Here is a 19,436-nt window from a genome sequence, read left to right as displayed (position 1 = left end):
ATGAGCGTCGACGTGGTTTGGCGATGGAGATTACAAGGGTGACGCTGTGAGGGGTGGGTTCTCGAGAATCTCAGGCACGACTGTATTGTCCCCAAAAGATGATGGATGGCTAAAAGTCTGGGGTGATTAGCCCGAGGTTTTCCCCAAGGCGCCAACGCTTGAGGCTGTCAGTCACGAGCAAAGGAGCCGCGCTAAGCCCAAAATAGTTTCAGATTTACCACCTCGGCCCCACACCCTTCCCACCTGCTCTCACCAAGCCTCATTCCTGGCTTCTGCTTTATCACGACAGTCCAAAATGGCAGGTCTTGTAGGATATGCAAGCAGTGATGAAGACGATGAGATTGAACAGGTAGAGAAGCCTGTATCGGAACAAAAGGTACGTGTTGAACCTCCTCTCGCGAATCAATGGCCTTGATGGGTGGCTCACCTGCCTCGTTTTCCCTAGGCACCTGTGACAATCGCAGTCGCGACCGAGCCGAGGAACCAGGAAAAGGAACACGCGACTTCCTCTACTAATTTACCAGGTATGGATTTCTCTCAAAACCCTCTTCTAGAATTCTCTCGCCACCTCATTCCTGATTTTTTTCAACATGCGAAAGTCTGATGTCTATTACTTACTCACCGCGATACAGAACCCGCACCTGTATCTCAAAGCAACGAGCCTGTTGCTATCGGCCCAGTTCAGCAGAATGCTGTTCCCCTAGGACCATCACTTCCACCTATGGAAGAAGCTGTGATCGACGACCAAGACCCTGCGCAAAGGCCCTCTTCACCATACTCAGCAAATCGTGCCCTTTTGCGCGATCTCACACTTCCTTCGGCACCCAACTTGGACATCCCGCCATCACCGCCTGGCTCACCGCCGCCAGGGGCCAACAAGAAGTTCGAACAGTTTCTTGAGCTCAAGAAGAAAGGAACTCACTTCAACGCGAAGCTGGAGCAGTCATCAGCCCTGAAGAACCCCAGTCTGATGGACAAGTTGATGAAATTTGTCGACGTCGATGAGCGGGGCCAGTATTCGACTACCATCAGCACTGAACTATGGGACCCCAGTGCCTTTCCTGAATGGGCGTTCAAGGACAAGCTGCGAAAAAGCCGCGAGAAGCTCGCAAAAGAGAAAGAGGCCGAAAAGACGAGCGGTGGCAGGACCGCCATCGACTTTGTTCCATCTACAAACGCACCGAGCGACAATTCAGCAGTGACGGGTGGACTTTCTCGAGGCGAGAAGCGGAAAGGTGGTTGGAAATAGGAACAGGTCGCCAGACACCCGAGGTCAACCCAACTCACACGATGCATCCCTTGCCCGAGCTAGATGAACAACAATGATACCCGACGAAAAGGGAGAGTTCGACAGTTAAATTTGATAGTCCTAACCGACATACATGGTGACCCGCATCAAAGGTATCATAATCCGCCATACGCCCTTCCTCCCAGCACCCATCCTCATATTATTCGCCAGACGACCTATGCCAACAAAGAGGGTGAAGGAGGCTTCACGAGATCCCTGGCAGTCCCCTGCAGCTACACGGCCGGCGCGCGCTTGCACGCTCGACGTACAGATCCTGCAACTACTCGTCGCTATCAGAAGAACACTTGACATCGTACCCCAAGTCCTTCTTGAGAATGGAGCCGATATCGATCTCGACGGTCTGGTTCGAGCTCCCCAAAGCCGCGGCGAAATATGTGAGGTTCTTACCATGATTTATCACCGACTTGCCCAGGAGCTTGAAGGGGACAACACCTGTCTTGCAATAGGGCTCTGCCCGGACAGCCTTGAGAACTGCAGTCTGGTCCATGTTCGCAGTGATCTTGACAATGTTGCTTCCTGGCTTGAGTACGAGATCATTGATATACAGGGTACCAACTTCTTCGTCACCGATAAAGTTGGTGAATGTGACATTGCCCTTTGCAGGAATGGTAAGCTTAGGTGAACTATATGGGGAACATATGACTTACGTTATCCAGGGTGAAAACGGAAGCATTGGGGATGTTGGCGGTGCCGTTGAAGTTGCGACCGTCCTTGCCACTGTCCAAGGAAATGTGGCCGTCGGTAACCTCAGTACCGTCGAAATGGTTCAAGCCCTTCAGCTCGACAGTCTTCTTAAAGTCGACGCCATACTTTCGCGTCAAGCCCCTTGGCTTGACCTTTGTCCTTCCGTTGATGGTGACGCGCACAGTCTCGTTGTTGTGGAACCAGACATTGAATCGGGTGAACTCCTGCATGTCGGTGATTTCGATATGCTGACTGACGTTGACGACTTGGTGCTTGTTGGAATTGGTCTCAGGGAACTGCACTCTGGCGAAAGGGACATGGGGCGGCCAGTCCTCGAGATACATATCGCCCTCGAAGGGATCGATCTCGGCATGGATCTTGCCATCGGTGGTGATGGTCGAGTTGATCTGCATCTGGTAATTTTCGGGTTCGGTCTCGAGGATGTTGACGCCCTGGATCTCAAGCTTGGCCTTGTTCACCTTGTCTTGTGCGATTTTCGGGACGGCGACGAAGATGCTACCGAGTATGGGTCAGCCATCCCTGTGGTGAGTACAGGTCGGTATGACTTACATCAGGGGAACAACGAGAACAACAATACAGCACAACACGATGAGGTAGATCCACCAGAAGCGCTTGCAGTGTCGCGCACATGTTCTCTTCTTGGACCCAGCGATGGGTCCATTCTCCGTCTGGGAGAGCTCCTGCTTATCCGACATGTTGAGCTCGGATGTCTTGCTTGGGTGGTTGTTTGTAATCTCCTGTGGACGAGCAGAACAGCCAACTCCTGCCTATATATAAAAAAGGACTTGCGACAGGTTGAAGCACGGACAGCGTGGTGGAAGCGAATGAAGAGAAACCAGTCATTCAACATACAACAAGGGTGGAACAAGACCTGAGTTTAAGTAGGATGGCGTCGGGGTTGATCTGGCCGCCCATGACCCAACGGAACGAGAGGGGGTTCAGCATCTGCGGTACATCACCAGTGCGCAGACGGCGCACCCTCGACACATACAAGCACCGAGACCAGATCGCCATGATCTTGTTACTTTGCATCTGCCCCCCGGGCATTGACTGCCAAAAGGGGAAAGTGGCCGACGAGACAGCACGGCGCTACACCCCAGGTTTGCCTTGCATGGAAACGAGGGTGTAGAGGGTGGGAGGACGAGCGCTTCTCGACGTGCCTAGTCGCAAACAGACCCTGGTCAGACCCTCAGGGCCCTTGTCGTTTCCTTGCCAATCTCCAAACTGTCCCTCGGCAGCTCGTGAATTTGACGAGTCGACGAGATGAAGAAATCCCCAATTGCAGTGGCCCCATGTTTGGCCATTGAGCCCGGAAGACGGACGATGGCCGGCAGGCCGCCCACCCCTGCTGCCCTCGAAATTGTGGGGGACGGGAGAAGGACCGAGAAGGGAAAAGAGTTGTTCAAAGACAGTTGCGAAGTCACGAAGTGCCTCCTACGCTGGCCCCGAAAGCTTGGTTTCCCCGCATATTGACGACAAAGGGGTGTTGCATTCCGCCGCTTCTGACTGGCACATGAACATCCACATGGGAAGCAATAATAGCACTGAGCTCATGAAGTTCTGTCGCCACTTGAGGTGTTGTCAACTCTCGGGTGTGGCGGCGACAACACCGCTTTACATACACCTTGCGTTCAAGACCCTCTGAGTTGTTCCCACCAAGTCTGTTGTCTGGTGATGGACGGGTCACGATTTATAACGGTGAGCCTTCGCCATGGGCGGCTCTGCAACCGAGCGTTGGCTTGACATACGACGGTAAAATTCTGGACTGTTGAGTTGACACGAGACATCCAGTGCTCAAGGGCCCGAGAAGGAAATGCGTATCAAAAGCTGTGCAGTAAAAGCTGAAGGATGGAGGAGTGCACGCGACAGACCGAGGGTTGCGAACACGAGCCAACCATGGGCCATTGCGAGCAGAGCCAAGCCAATACAATTCAATTCCTTGACCCTGGCATGGGTGGTTGATCTCCCCTTGTGGAGCGCCCACGCAGCTAATCCTGATCAGTCGACCAAGAGATGGAATGTTCACCTAACAGAAATGCATCCATGACGGCGAGGGTTTTGCGACAGGATTTTCGCCGCCAATTTCTCCCGCCGTGTTAGAGTTGCACAGTGGCGTGTCATGACAGCCAACCGATCCATTCTGGATACAGTAGCAGAGCTGACACCAGACGCCGCCACCTTGTACGTTGATGTTTGAGCCTCGGAGTGGCTGGTTGAAGGAGGAAAAGGCTCACGGCCTCCGGACCTTTCAGCTCTTACGACCGACCGGCAGCTGTGGCACACCATCTCGGCCGGGACATCTATTGCGGGATAGTCAACTTTCCACCTTCCGAAGCTTGGACAGGATCAGCATGGGGGGCGTGAGGTGCTGTTTGGTGCATGCCCTTGTCCCTGCAGATGAGAACCGCCAACAATGATACATTGTGCAACATTGCAGCCAATGTGCAGCATGCTGATTCACTGTTGTTGCCTCTTGACGGCCAAACGGAATCCTCAGCCTTCGATCACAAGCTTGCCAAGTCAAAGTGGCACTCAGGCTCGGTTCCTTGACTGGTTCTGGACCCTGACGGCCAAGATATCCTCACATGGTTCCAGGTTTCACGCCGCTTCTCATATTCGATATTCAAATTTCAACTTAAATCTACGCTGAACAATGCAATGTTCCTCAGCTGTTCGGTACTTTGACACGTGCGTCACCCAATGCCCTCTGCCCGGTGCCTTACAGTCTGCAACCTCCTTGGGATGACGCCGCGCGAGTCCACCGTGCCCGTCCTTGCCAATTTTGTATTATCCATCCCAGAAACAAAAAGTCCCCAAGCCTCTCCGCCCGGACATGGCGCCAACCGTCATCCCCGTCCCCGACCTTGCCGCAGCCATCGCGGACAGGGGTACTGAACTGGGGAAGGCGGGGCCCCATTTGGGGAAGATCTCGCCTCGTCTGTGAGCCGAGGCCTCTATCTGACATATGAATATCTCATGATGGCTCTTCTCACAGCTTGGATCTCGTCCACAGGCCTCTTCGGTCCAACCCCGCATCGCCATCGTAAATATCTCGTTCCACCTGTCGAGCGTTCACCTGCCGACCCAGTTAGTCGAGATCGCCAAGCGGGGTAGGGTCTGGGGAAACCTGGGGAGACAACTTACAAATCTAGGCCCAAGCTCAGAGATATTCTTGGCTCCGAGCAACCTCATACACGTTGCCGTCTCCGCCTCGAGGACTGGTTTACATGTGTTAGACAGGGTTCGGACATGTCCGGAATCGCGGTTGGAACTTACTCTCGAGAACCCGCTCGACACCGGCTTGACCTCCGGCTCCGAGGCCGAACAGTGCACCACGACCGATGCCGACAGCGCTTGCGCCGAGACACAGCGCCTTGACAACGTCGGTTCCACGCTTAATACCTCCATCAACCCACACTTCGATCTTGCTAAACACCTCGGGGCAGTACTTCTGGATCTCGAGGAGTACGTGGATTGCCGGAGGCGCTGTGTCAGCAGCTCGGCCACCGTGGTTGGACAAGATGATGGCCTTGACCTGAGGAGCATATTGAGCCGCCAGGTAGGCATCTTCGTGAGTCTGCAGACCCTTCAGCACGATGGGCAGATCTGTGTGCTCGGTCAACCACGGCAGCGTCGTCTTCCATGTCAGGTCGGCAGCGGTGCCAAAGAAGAGCTGCTGACCGACACCTCCAGCACCAGGCTTGCTCTCACCGCTTGCAGGACTTGGCTCAGAGTAGTCAAAGTTGGCCTTCTCGTCGAGCTCACGCTTTCCAGGGACAGGCGCGTCCAGAGTCAAGCACACAAACTTGTAGTAGTCACGCATGGCATTGATGCGCTTCAGCATGGCCTCACTCTTGTGGCGCTGGTTCTGGACGTAGAGCTGCCAGCCAAAGGTCTGACCAGGCTTGGCGCCTTCAATGACCTGCTCGGGTGTCATGGAGGCGTTGTTGGATACTATTTGCATGGCGCCGAAGCGTGAGCATGCCTTTGCGATACCTTGCTCACCATCGGGATGGGCCAGTCGGGCCATGGCAGCCGGAGCCACAAAGACGGGAAGGCCGACCTTATTGCCGATAAGGGTTGTGGTGAGGTCGCAAGCCGTGCAATCGACAAAGACTCGAGGGCGGAGAAGGATCTTTTGGTAGATCAAGTTGTTGTAGCTCTTGGACCATAGGTCGTCGCTGGCCGAGAAGTAGTAGGCCCATGCCTTTCTCGAGATGCGCTTGGTAGCCTCTTCCTCGATCTCGTCCAGGTTCATGAGTGAGCCCATTGGGGGCGGAATGTCGTCTCCAGACTTGACGACGGCCTTTTCGGATGAGGGTTCGGGCTCGGTGAGTGTTTCTTGGTTGATCTCACCGAGAATGTCCTCGGGCTTGAGGTTCTCCTCGAGGGTTCCAGGAGGGTGGACAGGATCGTACTCTTCTGTGGCATCCTTACCAGCGAGCTTGAGGATTATCTTCTTTCCGCCAGGATGAGATGGCAGAAACTCGGTCACATCGTAGACCTTGCCATAGAGGACGACCCAACAGCTCTCTGGGGTGTTGTGCTTGGCCACTGGCGGAGGGGATGTCGTGTCAGTGGAATTGCACCCTCTGGCGACATGTAAGAGGGTGGAGTTTGGGGGGGGTCTTCATACCTTCAGCAGCGTCGAATACCTTGGCCATGATGGCTTCTGTTGTGGACTACGGGTGGAAGAAAGGGGAAGAGGAGAGAGAATATGAAAAGGATGAGAAGCTTCTCTCCCTTGGATATCAAGGTCAGATCTACTATTCGACTCGGCAAATACTATCCCGCTTTCCAATTGGAATCTCGGGATTGGGGGTTGTGTTATCGATTGGGGGCGGCGGGATTTGCGACTGGCGCCCAGAGCTTGCAGTAGGAGGGCGCGTGTGTTCTAAACAGGACAATTGAAGGCGGGGAGGGGGAAAAAAAGGAAAGAAGGTAAAGAGATGCAGGCGACCTCAGAAATGCATGATATCAAATCAAATGACGAGCAATGGATCCTTTTTTGACCAAGCAGGGGTTTATTTCAGGAGCAGGATATAAAACTTCCATGACATCTTACCTTTTTTTTTTGCGCGAACGAAACACGGCGACTATTCCAGATTCCGTTGATATCAATGGCTGCCTCGCTATTGGATCGGACTGGACCCCGAACCAGGACCGCCGACCTCGCCCGAGGGAAGGACCCAGCGACGTAATGTTCTCTCAAGCGCCATGTACCCCGGCACCCCAGATTTCGCTCTCTCCTGCCCCATTCAGCGTGTACTTGGTACTTGTTGGTGCCATCCCGGGCCGCCAGTTTTCCCCCTCTGCAGGAACAGACGCGCCACAGTCTCAAGCCACATTTTCCAGAAGCCTCCTCCTTCTCAGCCTCCCGACGCTAACAATTTATTACGACATTGTCCGCTTGGCCCGGAGGAGGCACAAAACAACCTGCACTTGGAATCCTCCAAGCGATATCTCCCAGCCTCCGTGATCAAAGGCAGGAATACCAACCTCTTTTTTTTCCGGCTAGACCTACCTTTTTGCGATCAGCTCACTTTTGATCAACCATGCGGCCCCCCGTCGCCTCCCCGGTTGTTCGCGATATCTCTCGGCTTTGTCTCCGATGTCGACTCCGAGTTCGCCGAGCCTCGACTCTTGCGCCCTCGCATCGTCCACTCGTTGCCGCAACACCTGCGCCGCGCCATGTAGCCATCGCGGCTGCCGCACGGGCGCCGGCAACGTCGTTCGTCCAAGTCCGCTCCGTGTCCTCTGGCGGCGCTGCCGACTCCTCCGCTGAGTCCGCACCGCCGTCCTCCGCCCCGGCGCCGCCCACGACACACTACCATCTCTTCCCCGAGACGCTCCCGGACGGACCTCCCCCAGCGGGACACTTCCCCATCGACGTGCGCGCCCTCCGGCGTGAGTTCCTCCGCCTACAGGCGCGTGCGCACCCGGATATGCACCCAGCCGCGGACAAGGCCCGCGCCGAGGCCATGTCTGCGCGCATCAACGAGGCCTATAAGACGCTCGCGAATCCTATATTGCGAGCTCAGTATCTGCTCTCCCTGCGCGGCGTCGACGTCGCTAACGACGAGACCCTCAAGGTTGAGGAGCCAGGCCTGCTCATGCTCGTCCTCGAGGCACGCGAGGAGATCGAGGAAGCCGAGAGCGAGGATGACCTCGCCGAGCCCCGCGCCGCAAACGACCGCCGCATCGCCCAGAGTGAGGAGGTGCTGGAGCGGGCCTTTCAGCACGATGACATAGAGGCTGCCAAGCACGAAGCGGTGCGCCTCCGATACTGGGTCAATATCAAGGAGAGCCTAGATAACTGGGAGAGGGGTAAGCACATTGTGCTGCAGCATTAGACAAAAACTGTGAGCACGAGCCAAAAGAAAAAAGAAAAAAATCACGTCCGGGTAGGCTCCGGACCTCCGGCGCCGGAAGCGGGAGGATGTACATTAAAAAAAACTCCGGAGTTCGGAGGGGTGACGTCCAGAGGAGTGATCAATCTCGGCGCAGGCTCCGGCGCACGGGGACCTATAATTAGGTACAGATCGCCGAGTGAGATGGCGGTATTGGCATCGAACGACTCTGTCGTCATCTGCCCAGACAATGGGCTCATGGGTCTGGACCTGGACCTCCAGCCGATAAGATAGATGCATAATGAGGGCACGGGTAGGGAAAAAACCTTGTCCAATGCCATGTCCGGGGATGCAAAAGACAATCTCCTCTTTAGATAGACGACGGCGTGAGCCTTGCTTCTTTGTATTTGTAGAATTGTATGCATGTGCATATACCACTCTGGTGCGGTTGGTGTTGGGGGAATAGACTGTGGTTTCGCTATCCCTTCCATTGGGAGACATCTCCTCGGCAGTAGATCTTCTGTTCAATGTGAGACAGAACTTATGTCGTGAAGTTGGCCGTATATAACATCCTGTTGACAATCTCAACAGTATCAGTATCCATTCCATGTCATCCATAATCCAACACCTATATCCAAACGCCTTGGTCTCGGCCACAGTGCCCCAAGATTGTATAGATATCTTCATCATCGTATTATCGTAAATCCAAGCAATGTACTCCAATATGTCAATATAAATTATGTCATCGCTGGTAAGCTGGCAGCTGCTCCCCGTCACCGTGTCGTGAGCTTCCAGATGGTCCAGCGCCAGATCCATATCCTGGAAAGTCATCATCAAAGTCATCGAGAACCGGGGCGCTAGGCGCACTTGGTTCTGGGTCTGGGTCTGGGGCCGTTTCGCCTGAAGGTCCCCCATTCCTTCGGTCCATATCCTCTGGAAACTCTGGCGGAGCGCTGGCTTCTTGCATCAATCGTCGCCGCTCCATCTCTTGCTTGTCTTCCACAGCATGGGACGGCGGTGCTGTAGCCACCTCGATGTCGTCTTCTGTAGGCGCTGAAGGACCTGCGTCAGGGGCACTGGGCGCGCTGGGAGCACTTGGAGCCGAGTCGGCAGGGAGATGAGGGGCGTTGGGTGTGTCCTCAGCATCGTAAATGTTTTCGTCTTCGTTGCTGGTGGATGGACCCGCCTCTGGAGGCTGACTTGGTAATAGTCTTGTCTCAGCCTGCCGTATTCTATCCTTCTCCGACAGGTTGCTCTGGTTTGGTATTTCAGGGGGGGGTATATATGCGGGAGTAGTTGGAGGATGAACGAAGCCATTGGTTTGCGCGTGAGTATAACCCGGATGGGAAGGCGGAGGTTGCGAAGGAGGTTGCAAGGGCACAACTTGTGAATATGGCTGAGGAGGATGTGAGGGGATAGGCAGCGGATGGCGGTTCCCATTTTGCTGTGATGGAAAGTAGCCGCTAGGAGACAATTGCCCATTGTTTTGATGTGTCTCATGGGGCCCTTCATCACCGTGACTCGAATCTCGACCTGTTGCTTCCTCGTCATCGCTTTCAGGGGCTCGGTTTCTCCGTGATGTCGGTGAAGCTCTCGATCTTTTCCTTCCTCTCGAAGTGTCCGTGGTACCCACGACCGTCTCTATTGCCACTGAGATGACTCCTTTTTCGTGCCGTAGCTGTGAAGTATCCGCAATGTTGGCCCCCCTTCTTGGCCCATAAGTATAGTTATCCGAGTTCCCATGGCCATATGATCCGAATCTGGATGCCGGACCTGTCTGCATCTGGTTGGATAACCGTCCACCCAAATCAACCACTACCTCGACTAGGTACTTGAAGCTGATCATCTCCCCGGGGACACCCTTAATTGTCGGAAACGAGTCGTCGGGCAGCTTTACAGTGACAGTAACCGAGGTCTGCATGGTGCTGGGGTCGATGATGAGAGGCGCTATGTTCTGGTCCAAGTCCTTGCGGAATATGCTGGTCGAACCCGATGATGTTAGTGAGAGACCCCCGAGGCCGGTTCTTGACCGCGGAAACACTTCATCCTTGTCCATTTGCGCCACGTCCTCTCGACTCAATGACCCGTCAAAAAGGCCAGGCGGTGGGTTGCTGTCGATCTTTCCTTGCCTGAAAAGCGTCACAATAACACCCGTCATGCTCTTGACACGCTTGATATGTTGAACCGTGACCCGCACGGATACGGCGTCGCCTGGCAAACAACCACCTTTGATCAACTCTATCGTCGCCGTAATAGTCTTCTTGTCCACCGCCTGCTGCTTGGCTGATGTCAGCGTCCCAACCTGGGACAGTGTGAGATCAGGCCGGCTAACGCCTGTGCTGCCGCTCACGCCGCTCTCTCCACTCACTTCGCTCCGCATATCGCTCTGGATCGGGCTTCGAGTATCTACGGCATGTTCGCGTGTCTCTTCTGTGGGCGTCTCAACAGGATCTGGCTCTGAACCAAGCTCATTGACCTCTGACGGGGCCGCAGACGTCTTGTCCAGCATCATCGACTTCTTCCTCCGGGTTCGTTTCGATATCGGCTCAAGAAAGATTGTTCGTGGCCGTGGTGCCTGTAGCGCTCCTATATCTACATTCTCCACTAGCATCACTTTTCTTTCGCAGGACGAAGTCGGGGCGATCGATGTTGGCCTTGTAAGTGTCGCTGTAACCATGTATGAGACAGTCCCTCGCTCAAACTGTGACGCTGGTCAGTCATTCTCAAGTCGCAAACCAACAAGCGAGGGACATACGTCGATGCTGCTTGGTAGACCCTTCTCAGGGAATACAAGGTTGAACCCGAACTCGTACCTGCCCGGCTCTAGCCTTCCCTCGCCGCTCAGCACCTGCTCATCCTGAAAGAGGCTGGCGAGCCCATTGCCGTGATACCGTGGTCTCGCTGAGTCACCGTTCTGCGGCATCACAATACTCCCTTGGGCTTTGGCCACCGCAGCCGGGTCCTTGAGCACTCGCACATAGCCATGCAGCGACACAGTTAGGTGAGTGATCCGCACTGGCTTGACTATGACGAGGACCACGGCGCCGCGAACATGGTCGCCGGCGCCATACCGGCGATGGGGCTCCTCGGCACGAATATGGAAGTCGGCGACATTGCGATTTCGGTTGCGTAGCGAAAGAGGGAGGCTGAGGCGCGACAGGAAACTCGGGCGCGTAGAAGAGGAGGTGGATGCGGTGGGGGAGGTCGCCCGAGGGGCGGGAGATGTCGACGAGCCAGCGGAATCGACGGGCGACGAGGACGCGACGTTGGACGAGTTGGATGCGGCGGCGCCAGGCGCAGAGGTAGGATTAGCGAGCGACGGGGAGGATTTCGACCGACGGCCCATTCCCAGATGTGGTGCCGAAGGCATGGAGACCAGGATCCGAGGTCGAGATCGACGTCGAGGTTGGGAACCGACGTCGCAGGCCTGGGATCGCAGGCTCGTGAAGTCGTCCTTCGCTGCAGTTGTGTCTCTCGTGAGGGTGCTGACTCGCGTACAATGCGGGCTTCGGTGTTTGTGAGCAGAGACGCTGAGCTGGCGGGCGCGTCGTCGAGGTTCAGGCTCTGGGGAGGGGGGTTAGAGACCTGGGATGGATCCGGATTTCTGGAGAGATGAGGAGTTTCGGAGGGGGAGAGGAGCGATGTTGAAAGATGTGAGTAGCATCTATGCTAGAGAGGATTTGAGTGACCGGGTAAGTTTGGCGGATGAGTATGAGCGAGTGAGGGTGTGCGAGAACGTCGAGGTCGCACACGGAGGCGGAGGTGGAGGGCCGCCGGCGGGAGAAGGAGCTATAGGCGGGCTGTAAGTTCGCACGATTGAAGGTTTGGAAGGTTCGGGCGCGGGAACCTAGGATGGAAGGAACCTGCCCGAGGTGACAGTGGAGGGCAGCGCTGGAGAAGCCACTGGAACGCTCCCATTATAGTGACGGGAGCCCCGTAGCGTAGGTGGCCCTACCAGTGCGGGCACCCCCAGCCTACGTAACCAGGGGCCCATCGCCAGGTCCCATCCATCCATCTGAGCGTCACCAGCCCGAATTGCGCCAAACAACGTGCAAGGCCATTTTGCCGTGCCACTCATCTTTGTTGGACACTCTTCTCTCCACTCTTGATTTGTCAGTATTACCTCTTGCTTGCGCTGCTGAATGCTGAATGCATGCAACATGCCCTGCGACCAAAGGGGCGAGGTCAATTCGCCTGCTTGACGCCGTCGAGTCTTTGCGCTGGCTCAGGCCTCCAGTGTTGAGAGACAGACTGGACAGTTCTCCAGTAATTCCCTATGTCATCAAGGCTTGCATATGCCAAGACCTCACGGGCTATCGCCCTCGCCAAGAAAAGCTTGGTTGTGGCCACGACGAGCTTGTCTCGCGTGTTCCGCCCGAGGATTTAGATCCTGGGACGAACAAGCAAAGTGGACCTGCCTGTGCGACTCTGTTCCCGGCGAGGCTAGGTGGGATACCGATCCCAAGGGGGTTCCGGTTCTGGCAATTTGCAGATTTACGCGGCATTGGGCATTGACAACCACCCTGGCCAGGCCAGGTCTCTTCAGGCTCAGGCTCCCTGGATGGGGATGGATGGCACAAACTCCGAGTCGTCAGTCGCAACAACCGATCCGATCCTCTCCCCTGTCAAGCGCCATGATTGAAATTTGGTCGGTGCGGCGTGGCTGGATCCGGTTGAGGCGCCGCCCTCGGCCCTGGTTCACTCCATGGGTCCCATGTAGGTAATCGTCAACTGTAAGCCGTCGCTCGCGTGTTTGGATGGGGCTCTTCGAGATGACTACACCAGCCTTGGGCCAGGGGTTGCGGACAAGAGGATGTGGACGGCAACTCAAGGCGAGGTTATTGCAAACTGCCGGGGAGCATGAATACGTAGGCATCTCGGCATACCGCGTACCTGGCTGCCTTGACAACAGGTTGAGTCAAGCGAAACCTCACAAGTGAGTAAGATCCTTGGCAAATAATCATTTTCGTTCTTTTTTTCATTTCTCATCCATTTGTTCTATCAACACATTCATCGTCGTTCCTCGACAATGTGTCCCTCATCCCCATAGGCGTAGGCATACCGGCCTGCCCGTCAAACATCAACATCTAAAGACTACTATTACATACATGGTATCATCATCCATCCTGGGGTCCTGGATTCCTACCAGGGCCCATGCAAACCAATCCACGCATTGTAATGCAAGACAATGATCAAGACCTCCAACCCCCCTCATACTGTAATGAGAAACAACCAGAACGCCTTGCGATGCTGTAACATGATCCTCCCGACACTTTTTCCGGTCTAATCCAGTGCCTCTCCGCTCAAGATGCTCTTCAGGATTCCTGCACCAACACCCTCGGCAACGGACTCAATCTCCTTCTCTCCAACACAGCTGGTGATTCTTCGCTCGTCTCCAGACGCAGCCAGGGCCTTTCGGCCTCTCTTGCTAGGTGTCTGTGGCACCGCAAGACTGCCGCTCTTCCCGTCTGATGCGTTGACCAACCCAAGAGTTTCCAAGCTGCCCACAACCTCCCGAAACTCGGAGCTGGACAGGGGGTGAAGGACGGAATCTCGGGTGCACAGTTGGCAGTATGCGTCGAAAAGAGTCTTGATGGTTGGTGACAATAGCTTTGCCTTGGCTGGGGTAGAGCCACCATGGGTCATCTTGGCTGCTGCTCGAAGCCGCTTCTCATAAGCTATAAGGGCGCACAGTGCTGCCTTCTGCTGTAGGTTCAGGGCCTTGAGTCGTTGTGTTGTGCCGTTGCTAAAAGCGGCAGCGGTGATCTTGTTGAGGTGCCCAATGGACGCTCGTGGTGCCGTCTCTGCGGTGAGTCCCTTTAGTGAGTTCGCCATTATCTGAACCACGCTTCTCGGACCACCCGAAGCTCCGTTGATGTTCTCTCCCAGGGGTCGCTTGGAGGGAGTCATTTGCAGTAAGGTCTCTCGGGCCTCTTCTTCATGCTTCGATCGAGTCTCAGCCTCAATCAGATCCAATGCTCGCCGGCAAATCTCGAAGGCCTTACGGATGTCTCCGGTTTGGCTCGAGACCTTGCGAGAGCAAAGCTCAATGGCAGCAGGGTGGATGAATGGGACATATCCCTCCTTGCCTCCGGCAGGCATCAGAGACTTGAGCCGTGTGGTGATGATGTTTTTGACCTGAGCCGCATTGTAGGGGAGGAATGGCAAGAGATCGGGCTTGAGGTTCTTGGACTTGAGTCGGGGCAGAAACCGGTCTGTCAAATCCAAGGCATTGGCAATGCCGACCAGAACAAGCCGGGAGTTCTTTTGCAGTGACCACTCAAAGACCCGGTAAAGACTCTCCAAGCCCAGAGTGAGAATGTGATCGATCTCGTCAAGAGTCACGAGGTAGGCAGTGCTCGATTTTGTTTTGGGGGCAAACATTGTTTGCAGAGCCGAGATAGCCTCGGCCTCGGACGAGTCGCCTTCGCGGCCCAGCGAGCTAAGCAGGGTAGTATAAAGATCCTTGGAGGACTTGACGCTCATGCAGTTGACGTAGGCAGCTCGCACATTCTCGTGTTCGGCGTACTTCTTGGTCATCTCTGTGATCATGGCGCTCTTGCCGGTCCCTGGTGGCCCGCTAACGTAGAGGCAGCCGCTGGGGCTTGACGATGAACATCGGTCGAGGAACTCGGTCAGCTGTTTGCGTTCAGCGTCTCGGCCAACAAGCTGGCCAGGCTCAGCACCGCGGGCGAATAGTTGTCGAGCCGAGTGGTAGATGGTTTGGACTGCGCTGGGCGAGAGAGGCGTGTGCGGTGTCAGTCGCTTGAAGAGTTTGCCTGCCGACATGACGGCGTGCCGAGGCGTCGTAGGGGGCACCGAGAGAGCATCGCGATGTCGTGGAGTTGAAGGTGTGACGGGGTTTTGCTTTGTCGATGCTTGAGAGGGAGATCGTCGTGTTCGGGGAGGAGGAAGCTCAGCCAGTTCATCGTCTTCCTCATCGTCGAAGGGGGAGTATGTAGGGTCTTGATTCTCGTCGTTATATGAGACAGTCTTTGTGAAGCGTCGACTTCTCTTGGTGGGAGTAGCAACCACACAAGGCTCATCTGTTTTGAATCCTCGTTAGCAACTGTTGCTAGGAAGGCGAACCTCTTGCTCCGTGCTCGAAAAGGGACTTACCGGTTTCGTCGATGCCTCGGGCTCTCTTTCCAAGTGTTGCTCGAGCCATGGTTGTGATGGCACCTTCCAGCTTCCAGTGAGGATGTACGAGATGGAAAGTCGATGGCACTTTCCAACAGGGTAGGTTGAGGTGCTGGGGTTTGGAAGATGAAGAAGTTGCAATCGACGTGATGGGTGGTTGTCGGTTGCAGTTTAGGGTGAGTGGGAAATATTAGATGGAGCCCCATGTTCTCGGCCCTGCGCGCCGCGATGAGCGTCAAGGCGTGTCAAGCGCGTCGAGACGCGATATCGCGAAGTCGAATCAATTAAAGACGTGGCCCGTGCACGAGAGTCGCGAGGCGCTGTGTCAGCCACGGTCCACGAGCCTCACGCGAGATCTCCCCTGTCAGCTCCAGGGGATCTCCCTGCCTGTCACGCCTGGTCGTGACAAGGACGAGCAGCGCGTCCATTGGATAATAATCTACGATGGATTGCCGATTGTTTGGGCTTGTTTCTTCGATCAACTCGACGGCGAGAATGGATACATCCGATGGAAGGCCAGGGGTGTTCGCTTGACGCTTCCAAATGGGGTAGCCAACTCGCCAGAGCGCAAGGGGACATGGGCTCGTCTTGGCCGTGGAGTGAGATGCAGGCTTCTGGCTCGTCGACCTACATCGTTTACTCCGATCGTCATCCTGCCTGTGACGGCTGCGCATCTCAAAGAACAACTCCATCAGGCCACCCACACGAACATGACGGGAGCACAATTAAAGAATGCCTCGGCATTGGGGCGGTGTCTCCTCTCTCTGAAGAAAATATATATTACGTCATTGTCTCTTCAGCCAATTCAATCACCTTCATCTGTCACACACTCTGCAGGACCAGATCTTCCTTTGACATTGTTCTTCAACAGGAACTAATCAATCGTGTCCAATTCACCACACCAAGAACCTTCATCATGACGACCTACGTGCCCGCTCTCACCTTGCCAGATGCCGTCTTCCTCAAACCTGCCGTGTCCGTTTTGCTGCCCGTCGGTCTTGGCACAGCTGTCGGACTGAGCGCCACTCGTGAGCTCCTCTCCCTCTCAAGATTCTCTCGATGGCTGGAATACTGACATGATGCTCTCCTGTCCCAGAGACCCAAAAGACATACCTCTCACTGAAGAAGCCCTCTGTGCACCCTCCACCATGGCTGTTCGGCCCCGTCTGGACTGTCCTTTATGGGCAAGCAACCTCTACCAATACTCAACCCATGATGGCAATAGCTGACCATTTCCAGTGTCATGGGTTACGCTGCATACCGAGCTGCCAACATTGGCCTCTCCCCCTTTTCCTCCCCTGATACCATCCGTACCGCTCGACAAGCCATGACTCTCTACAGCGTCCAACTCGGCCTCAACCTCCTCTGGACCCCTCTTTTCTTTGGCCTCCACCGTCCTATTGAGGCATCGGTCGATATTATCACCCTCGTTGGAGTCAATGGCTACTTGACATACCTCTACAGCTCCATTGACTCGGTTGCCGCTTGGTGCCAGGTCCCATACCTCGGCTGGCTGAGCTTTGCCACCTACCTTTGCACTAGCATTGGATACCTGAACAACTGGGATCTGTCGGGCAAGGAAGCGCCCAAGAAGGAGTAAGAGAATACTCAAATGGATCCATATTGTGTATGTTCGAGGAAACTTTTTGGCCTGGTGCATATTTTTCACCACCATGTCCACGTCAATCCCCCTCTAATCGTCTATATACCAACCTCTCATTTTCAATATCCTCCTCTTAGTTTGGGAAATAATGTATACCTTCAGCTCTTGCCCCAACCCGCCCGCATTGCCAATTTACCAAACCACATCGAAGATATAACGCCTCGTAAATGCTCTTTATAACATCCGCCAAGTCCCTGAGAAACCTTTTGCCCTTTTCCGTGAATGAAATATCGCCCTAGTCATCGAATGATGCCACTCTGTCTTGTCGCACTATTGCACGGGGAAGTATCGCTTTAGACCGTCGTAAACCATGAAAATGAAAGCAGAGCTCGGCGCTGATCGGAGACACGTAATGCCACATCCCCGATACATGCCCCGTAGCCCATGCTGCCGCCAGAGAGCCGAGCCCTCATTCCAAAATGTCCGTCTCTCTCGCAGGTCACCGACAGGTGCTGTTTGCATCCGGGACTTGATGGTGTCTGCGGGAAAGAAGAGGAAGTTGTAAGACACACCGGCCGAGGCGCCTGCGACGGCTTGCTGCCAAAGAGGAAGAGGGGTATCTAGGATTTTCTGCTTTTCAGCCTCTGAAGTGGCCTTCTTTGTCTTGGCCTGGTAAAACATGGTTGTCACCGTTTCTTTGGCACCGAACCAAGCTGAACCACCGCCGGCTTCTCGGATCAGGGTCCCGAGTTGACCGTGCCAGAAGCCCCTCAGACCCTCATGCCGGAAGACTTCCTTGATGACAGGGATCGGGCGAAGGGGGGCGCGGTTAGATCCATCACCAAGTCCAGGTGCCTGGATCTTGCACTTGACGAGCTCAATGGGTGTGAGGACAAAAGAGGTAAATGCGCCGGCGAAAGCGCCAGTCACCCAGAGGTCGGGCAGAGACAGTCCTTTCTCTCGCGAAGCAAAGCCGCTCATAAAGAACAACTCGCGACCGAGGCTCTCAAAGAGGAAGAGACTGCTGGTCTCAGCAGCAGCGCCCACAAGAGGAGCACTGATACCTCGATATAGCCCTAAAAATCCATCACTCTTTATAGATTGTCGGAAACAGTCTAGGGGACCAGTGTATCGCAATGGGAGGTGATCGGGTTGACTCTGTAGTCGGACCTTGACCGTGTCGAAAGGATATTCGATATACTTGCCAACAGCGCCGGCAATCTATGGGGATGTTAGTACCTGGGAAACTTTTGGACGGCCAAACTCACCGATCCACATAGAACATCCTCAATGGCCTCTACGAGGGCGGTTTTGCCCTTGAGGGGGAACTCGGGCGAGTGGGCCGAAGCCTCGACTGCGATGGGGCTGGGTTCCATTGTGATATTGTGAAGGCCGAGGCGGAACTTAGGGAGGTGGAAATCGAAGAGGGACGGGGAGAAGAAAGGCCGAGGCCGGGAGTAGTAGGAAAGATTGGCGAATGGCGGTGTCGTGGCCGATGTCCGTGTGGTATCGTGAAGTATCGGATGAGGGGCAATTCGGCAATGAGTCGCAATGGAAGCTCAACGGCTGCACGAAAGCCAACCCAATATTGGCAAATGACAATAGAAGGAAAACGAGTATCGTTTGTCGAATGCGCGAATATCGGAGAAATGCCCGACGATTCAGAAGCAGACCTTAACTTTCAGGACAGCGACCACCGCGGGGCATCTCTTGGAGGGAACGTAGGGGAACAGTGAGAGGGTCACCTCGGGGTGGGATGGAGGGCGAGTCGAGGGCTTAAGAAGCAAAGCAAGAAAAGAAAAATAGCCTGCCGGAGAGGATGGGGGCGACCTCGCAGCTACAGGGCGAAGCTTGTCCACCAGGTCAGGTCACGACACGTTTCGGTGGGCTAGGCCTGCGACGTCAAAATCACCGCGCCCTGTGCTGCGAGTTCCACGACGATGGGCGTTGGGTGCAGATGAAACTACACCAGAAGTGAGTTGCGCAGCCGGGCCCCCCCATCCGTGGATCTCGAAGCAGAGCAGAAAATTCTACTTATCGAGCTTATCGACCCGGCATGTGACATCAGGACCTCCGCTTTTCGCTCAAAGGCTGCCCAATTGCGTGCGGCAGAGTTTTATCTGATCGACCGTGCGCGGCTTGAGGACGCCAAGTTCAGGGACCCCGACTCAATTGAGCCGGCGTTATGGAGGGGTCGGAGGAGATGAGGGGCTCTGGCGTGGCTCTCGGAGTGGTTCCTGAGCTCCAACGGATCCGTTCGTACCGTCGATGACCCTGGAAACTCTGCAAAACCCTGGCAAATTGCAACCTTGGAACGAGTCTTTTAGCG

At 55.1% G+C, this 19,436-nt stretch overlaps 8 protein-coding genes across 8 annotated transcripts; 3 read left to right on the top strand and 5 right to left on the bottom strand.

The window, feature by feature from the left end:
• Positions 1–295: 295 nt before the first annotated feature.
• NCS57_00081000 (uncharacterized protein) lies at positions 296–1,249 on the top strand (the record flags this gene model as incomplete). Its single annotated transcript, XM_053050887.1, has 3 exons — positions 296–376; positions 446–524; positions 633–1,249. 3 exons carry the CDS (start codon positions 296–298, stop codon positions 1,247–1,249), a joined length of 777 nt encoding a protein of 258 aa, XP_052919402.1.
• Positions 1,250–1,568: 319 nt separating this feature from the next.
• On the bottom strand, positions 1,569–2,709 carry NCS57_00080900 (uncharacterized protein; the record flags this gene model as incomplete). Its single annotated transcript, XM_053050886.1, has 3 exons — positions 1,569–1,904; positions 1,957–2,509; positions 2,564–2,709. 3 exons carry the CDS (start codon positions 2,707–2,709, stop codon positions 1,569–1,571), a joined length of 1,035 nt encoding a protein of 344 aa, XP_052919401.1.
• Positions 2,710–5,003: 2,294 nt separating this feature from the next.
• Positions 5,004–6,678, bottom strand: NCS57_00080800 (uncharacterized protein; the record flags this gene model as incomplete). Its single annotated transcript, XM_053050885.1, has 4 exons — positions 5,004–5,090; positions 5,159–5,232; positions 5,291–6,568; positions 6,651–6,678. The coding sequence occupies 4 exons, from the start codon at positions 6,676–6,678 to the stop codon at positions 5,004–5,006; spliced, it is 1,467 nt and encodes a 488-aa protein (XP_052919400.1).
• An 891-nt stretch (positions 6,679–7,569) lies between these two features.
• Positions 7,570–8,367, top strand: NCS57_00080700 (J domain-containing protein; the record flags this gene model as incomplete). The annotated part of the gene is made up of 1 exon (XM_053050884.1): positions 7,570–8,367. The coding sequence occupies one exon, from the start codon at positions 7,570–7,572 to the stop codon at positions 8,365–8,367; it is 798 nt and encodes a 265-aa protein (XP_052919399.1).
• Positions 8,368–9,106: 739 nt separating this feature from the next.
• On the bottom strand, positions 9,107–11,734 carry NCS57_00080600 (Arrestin-C domain-containing protein; the record flags this gene model as incomplete). Its single annotated transcript, XM_053050883.1, has 2 exons — positions 9,107–11,065; positions 11,120–11,734. 2 exons carry the CDS (start codon positions 11,732–11,734, stop codon positions 9,107–9,109), a joined length of 2,574 nt encoding a protein of 857 aa, XP_052919398.1.
• Positions 11,735–13,647: 1,913 nt separating this feature from the next.
• Positions 13,648–15,532, bottom strand: NCS57_00080500 (Cell division control protein; the record flags this gene model as incomplete). The annotated part of the gene is made up of 2 exons (XM_053050882.1): positions 13,648–15,410; positions 15,484–15,532. 2 exons carry the CDS (start codon positions 15,530–15,532, stop codon positions 13,648–13,650), a joined length of 1,812 nt encoding a protein of 603 aa, XP_052919397.1.
• Positions 15,533–16,420: 888 nt separating this feature from the next.
• Positions 16,421–17,104, top strand: NCS57_00080400 (uncharacterized protein; the record flags this gene model as incomplete). The annotated part of the gene is made up of 3 exons (XM_053050881.1): positions 16,421–16,532; positions 16,601–16,688; positions 16,744–17,104. 3 exons carry the CDS (start codon positions 16,421–16,423, stop codon positions 17,102–17,104), a joined length of 561 nt encoding a protein of 186 aa, XP_052919396.1.
• A 333-nt stretch (positions 17,105–17,437) lies between these two features.
• NCS57_00080300 (Amino-acid transporter arg-13) lies at positions 17,438–18,483 on the bottom strand (the record flags this gene model as incomplete). Its single annotated transcript, XM_053050880.1, has 2 exons — positions 17,438–18,328; positions 18,376–18,483. The coding sequence occupies 2 exons, from the start codon at positions 18,481–18,483 to the stop codon at positions 17,438–17,440; spliced, it is 999 nt and encodes a 332-aa protein (XP_052919395.1).
• Positions 18,484–19,436: the final 953 nt, after the last annotated feature.

This window comes from Fusarium keratoplasticum, chromosome 1 (assembly GCF_025433545.1).
Source record: "Fusarium keratoplasticum isolate Fu6.1 chromosome 1, whole genome shotgun sequence".
NCBI classification, from domain to species: Eukaryota; Fungi; Ascomycota; class Sordariomycetes; order Hypocreales; family Nectriaceae; genus Fusarium; species Fusarium keratoplasticum.
This window is presented reverse-complemented; position numbering and strand designations above follow the sequence as displayed.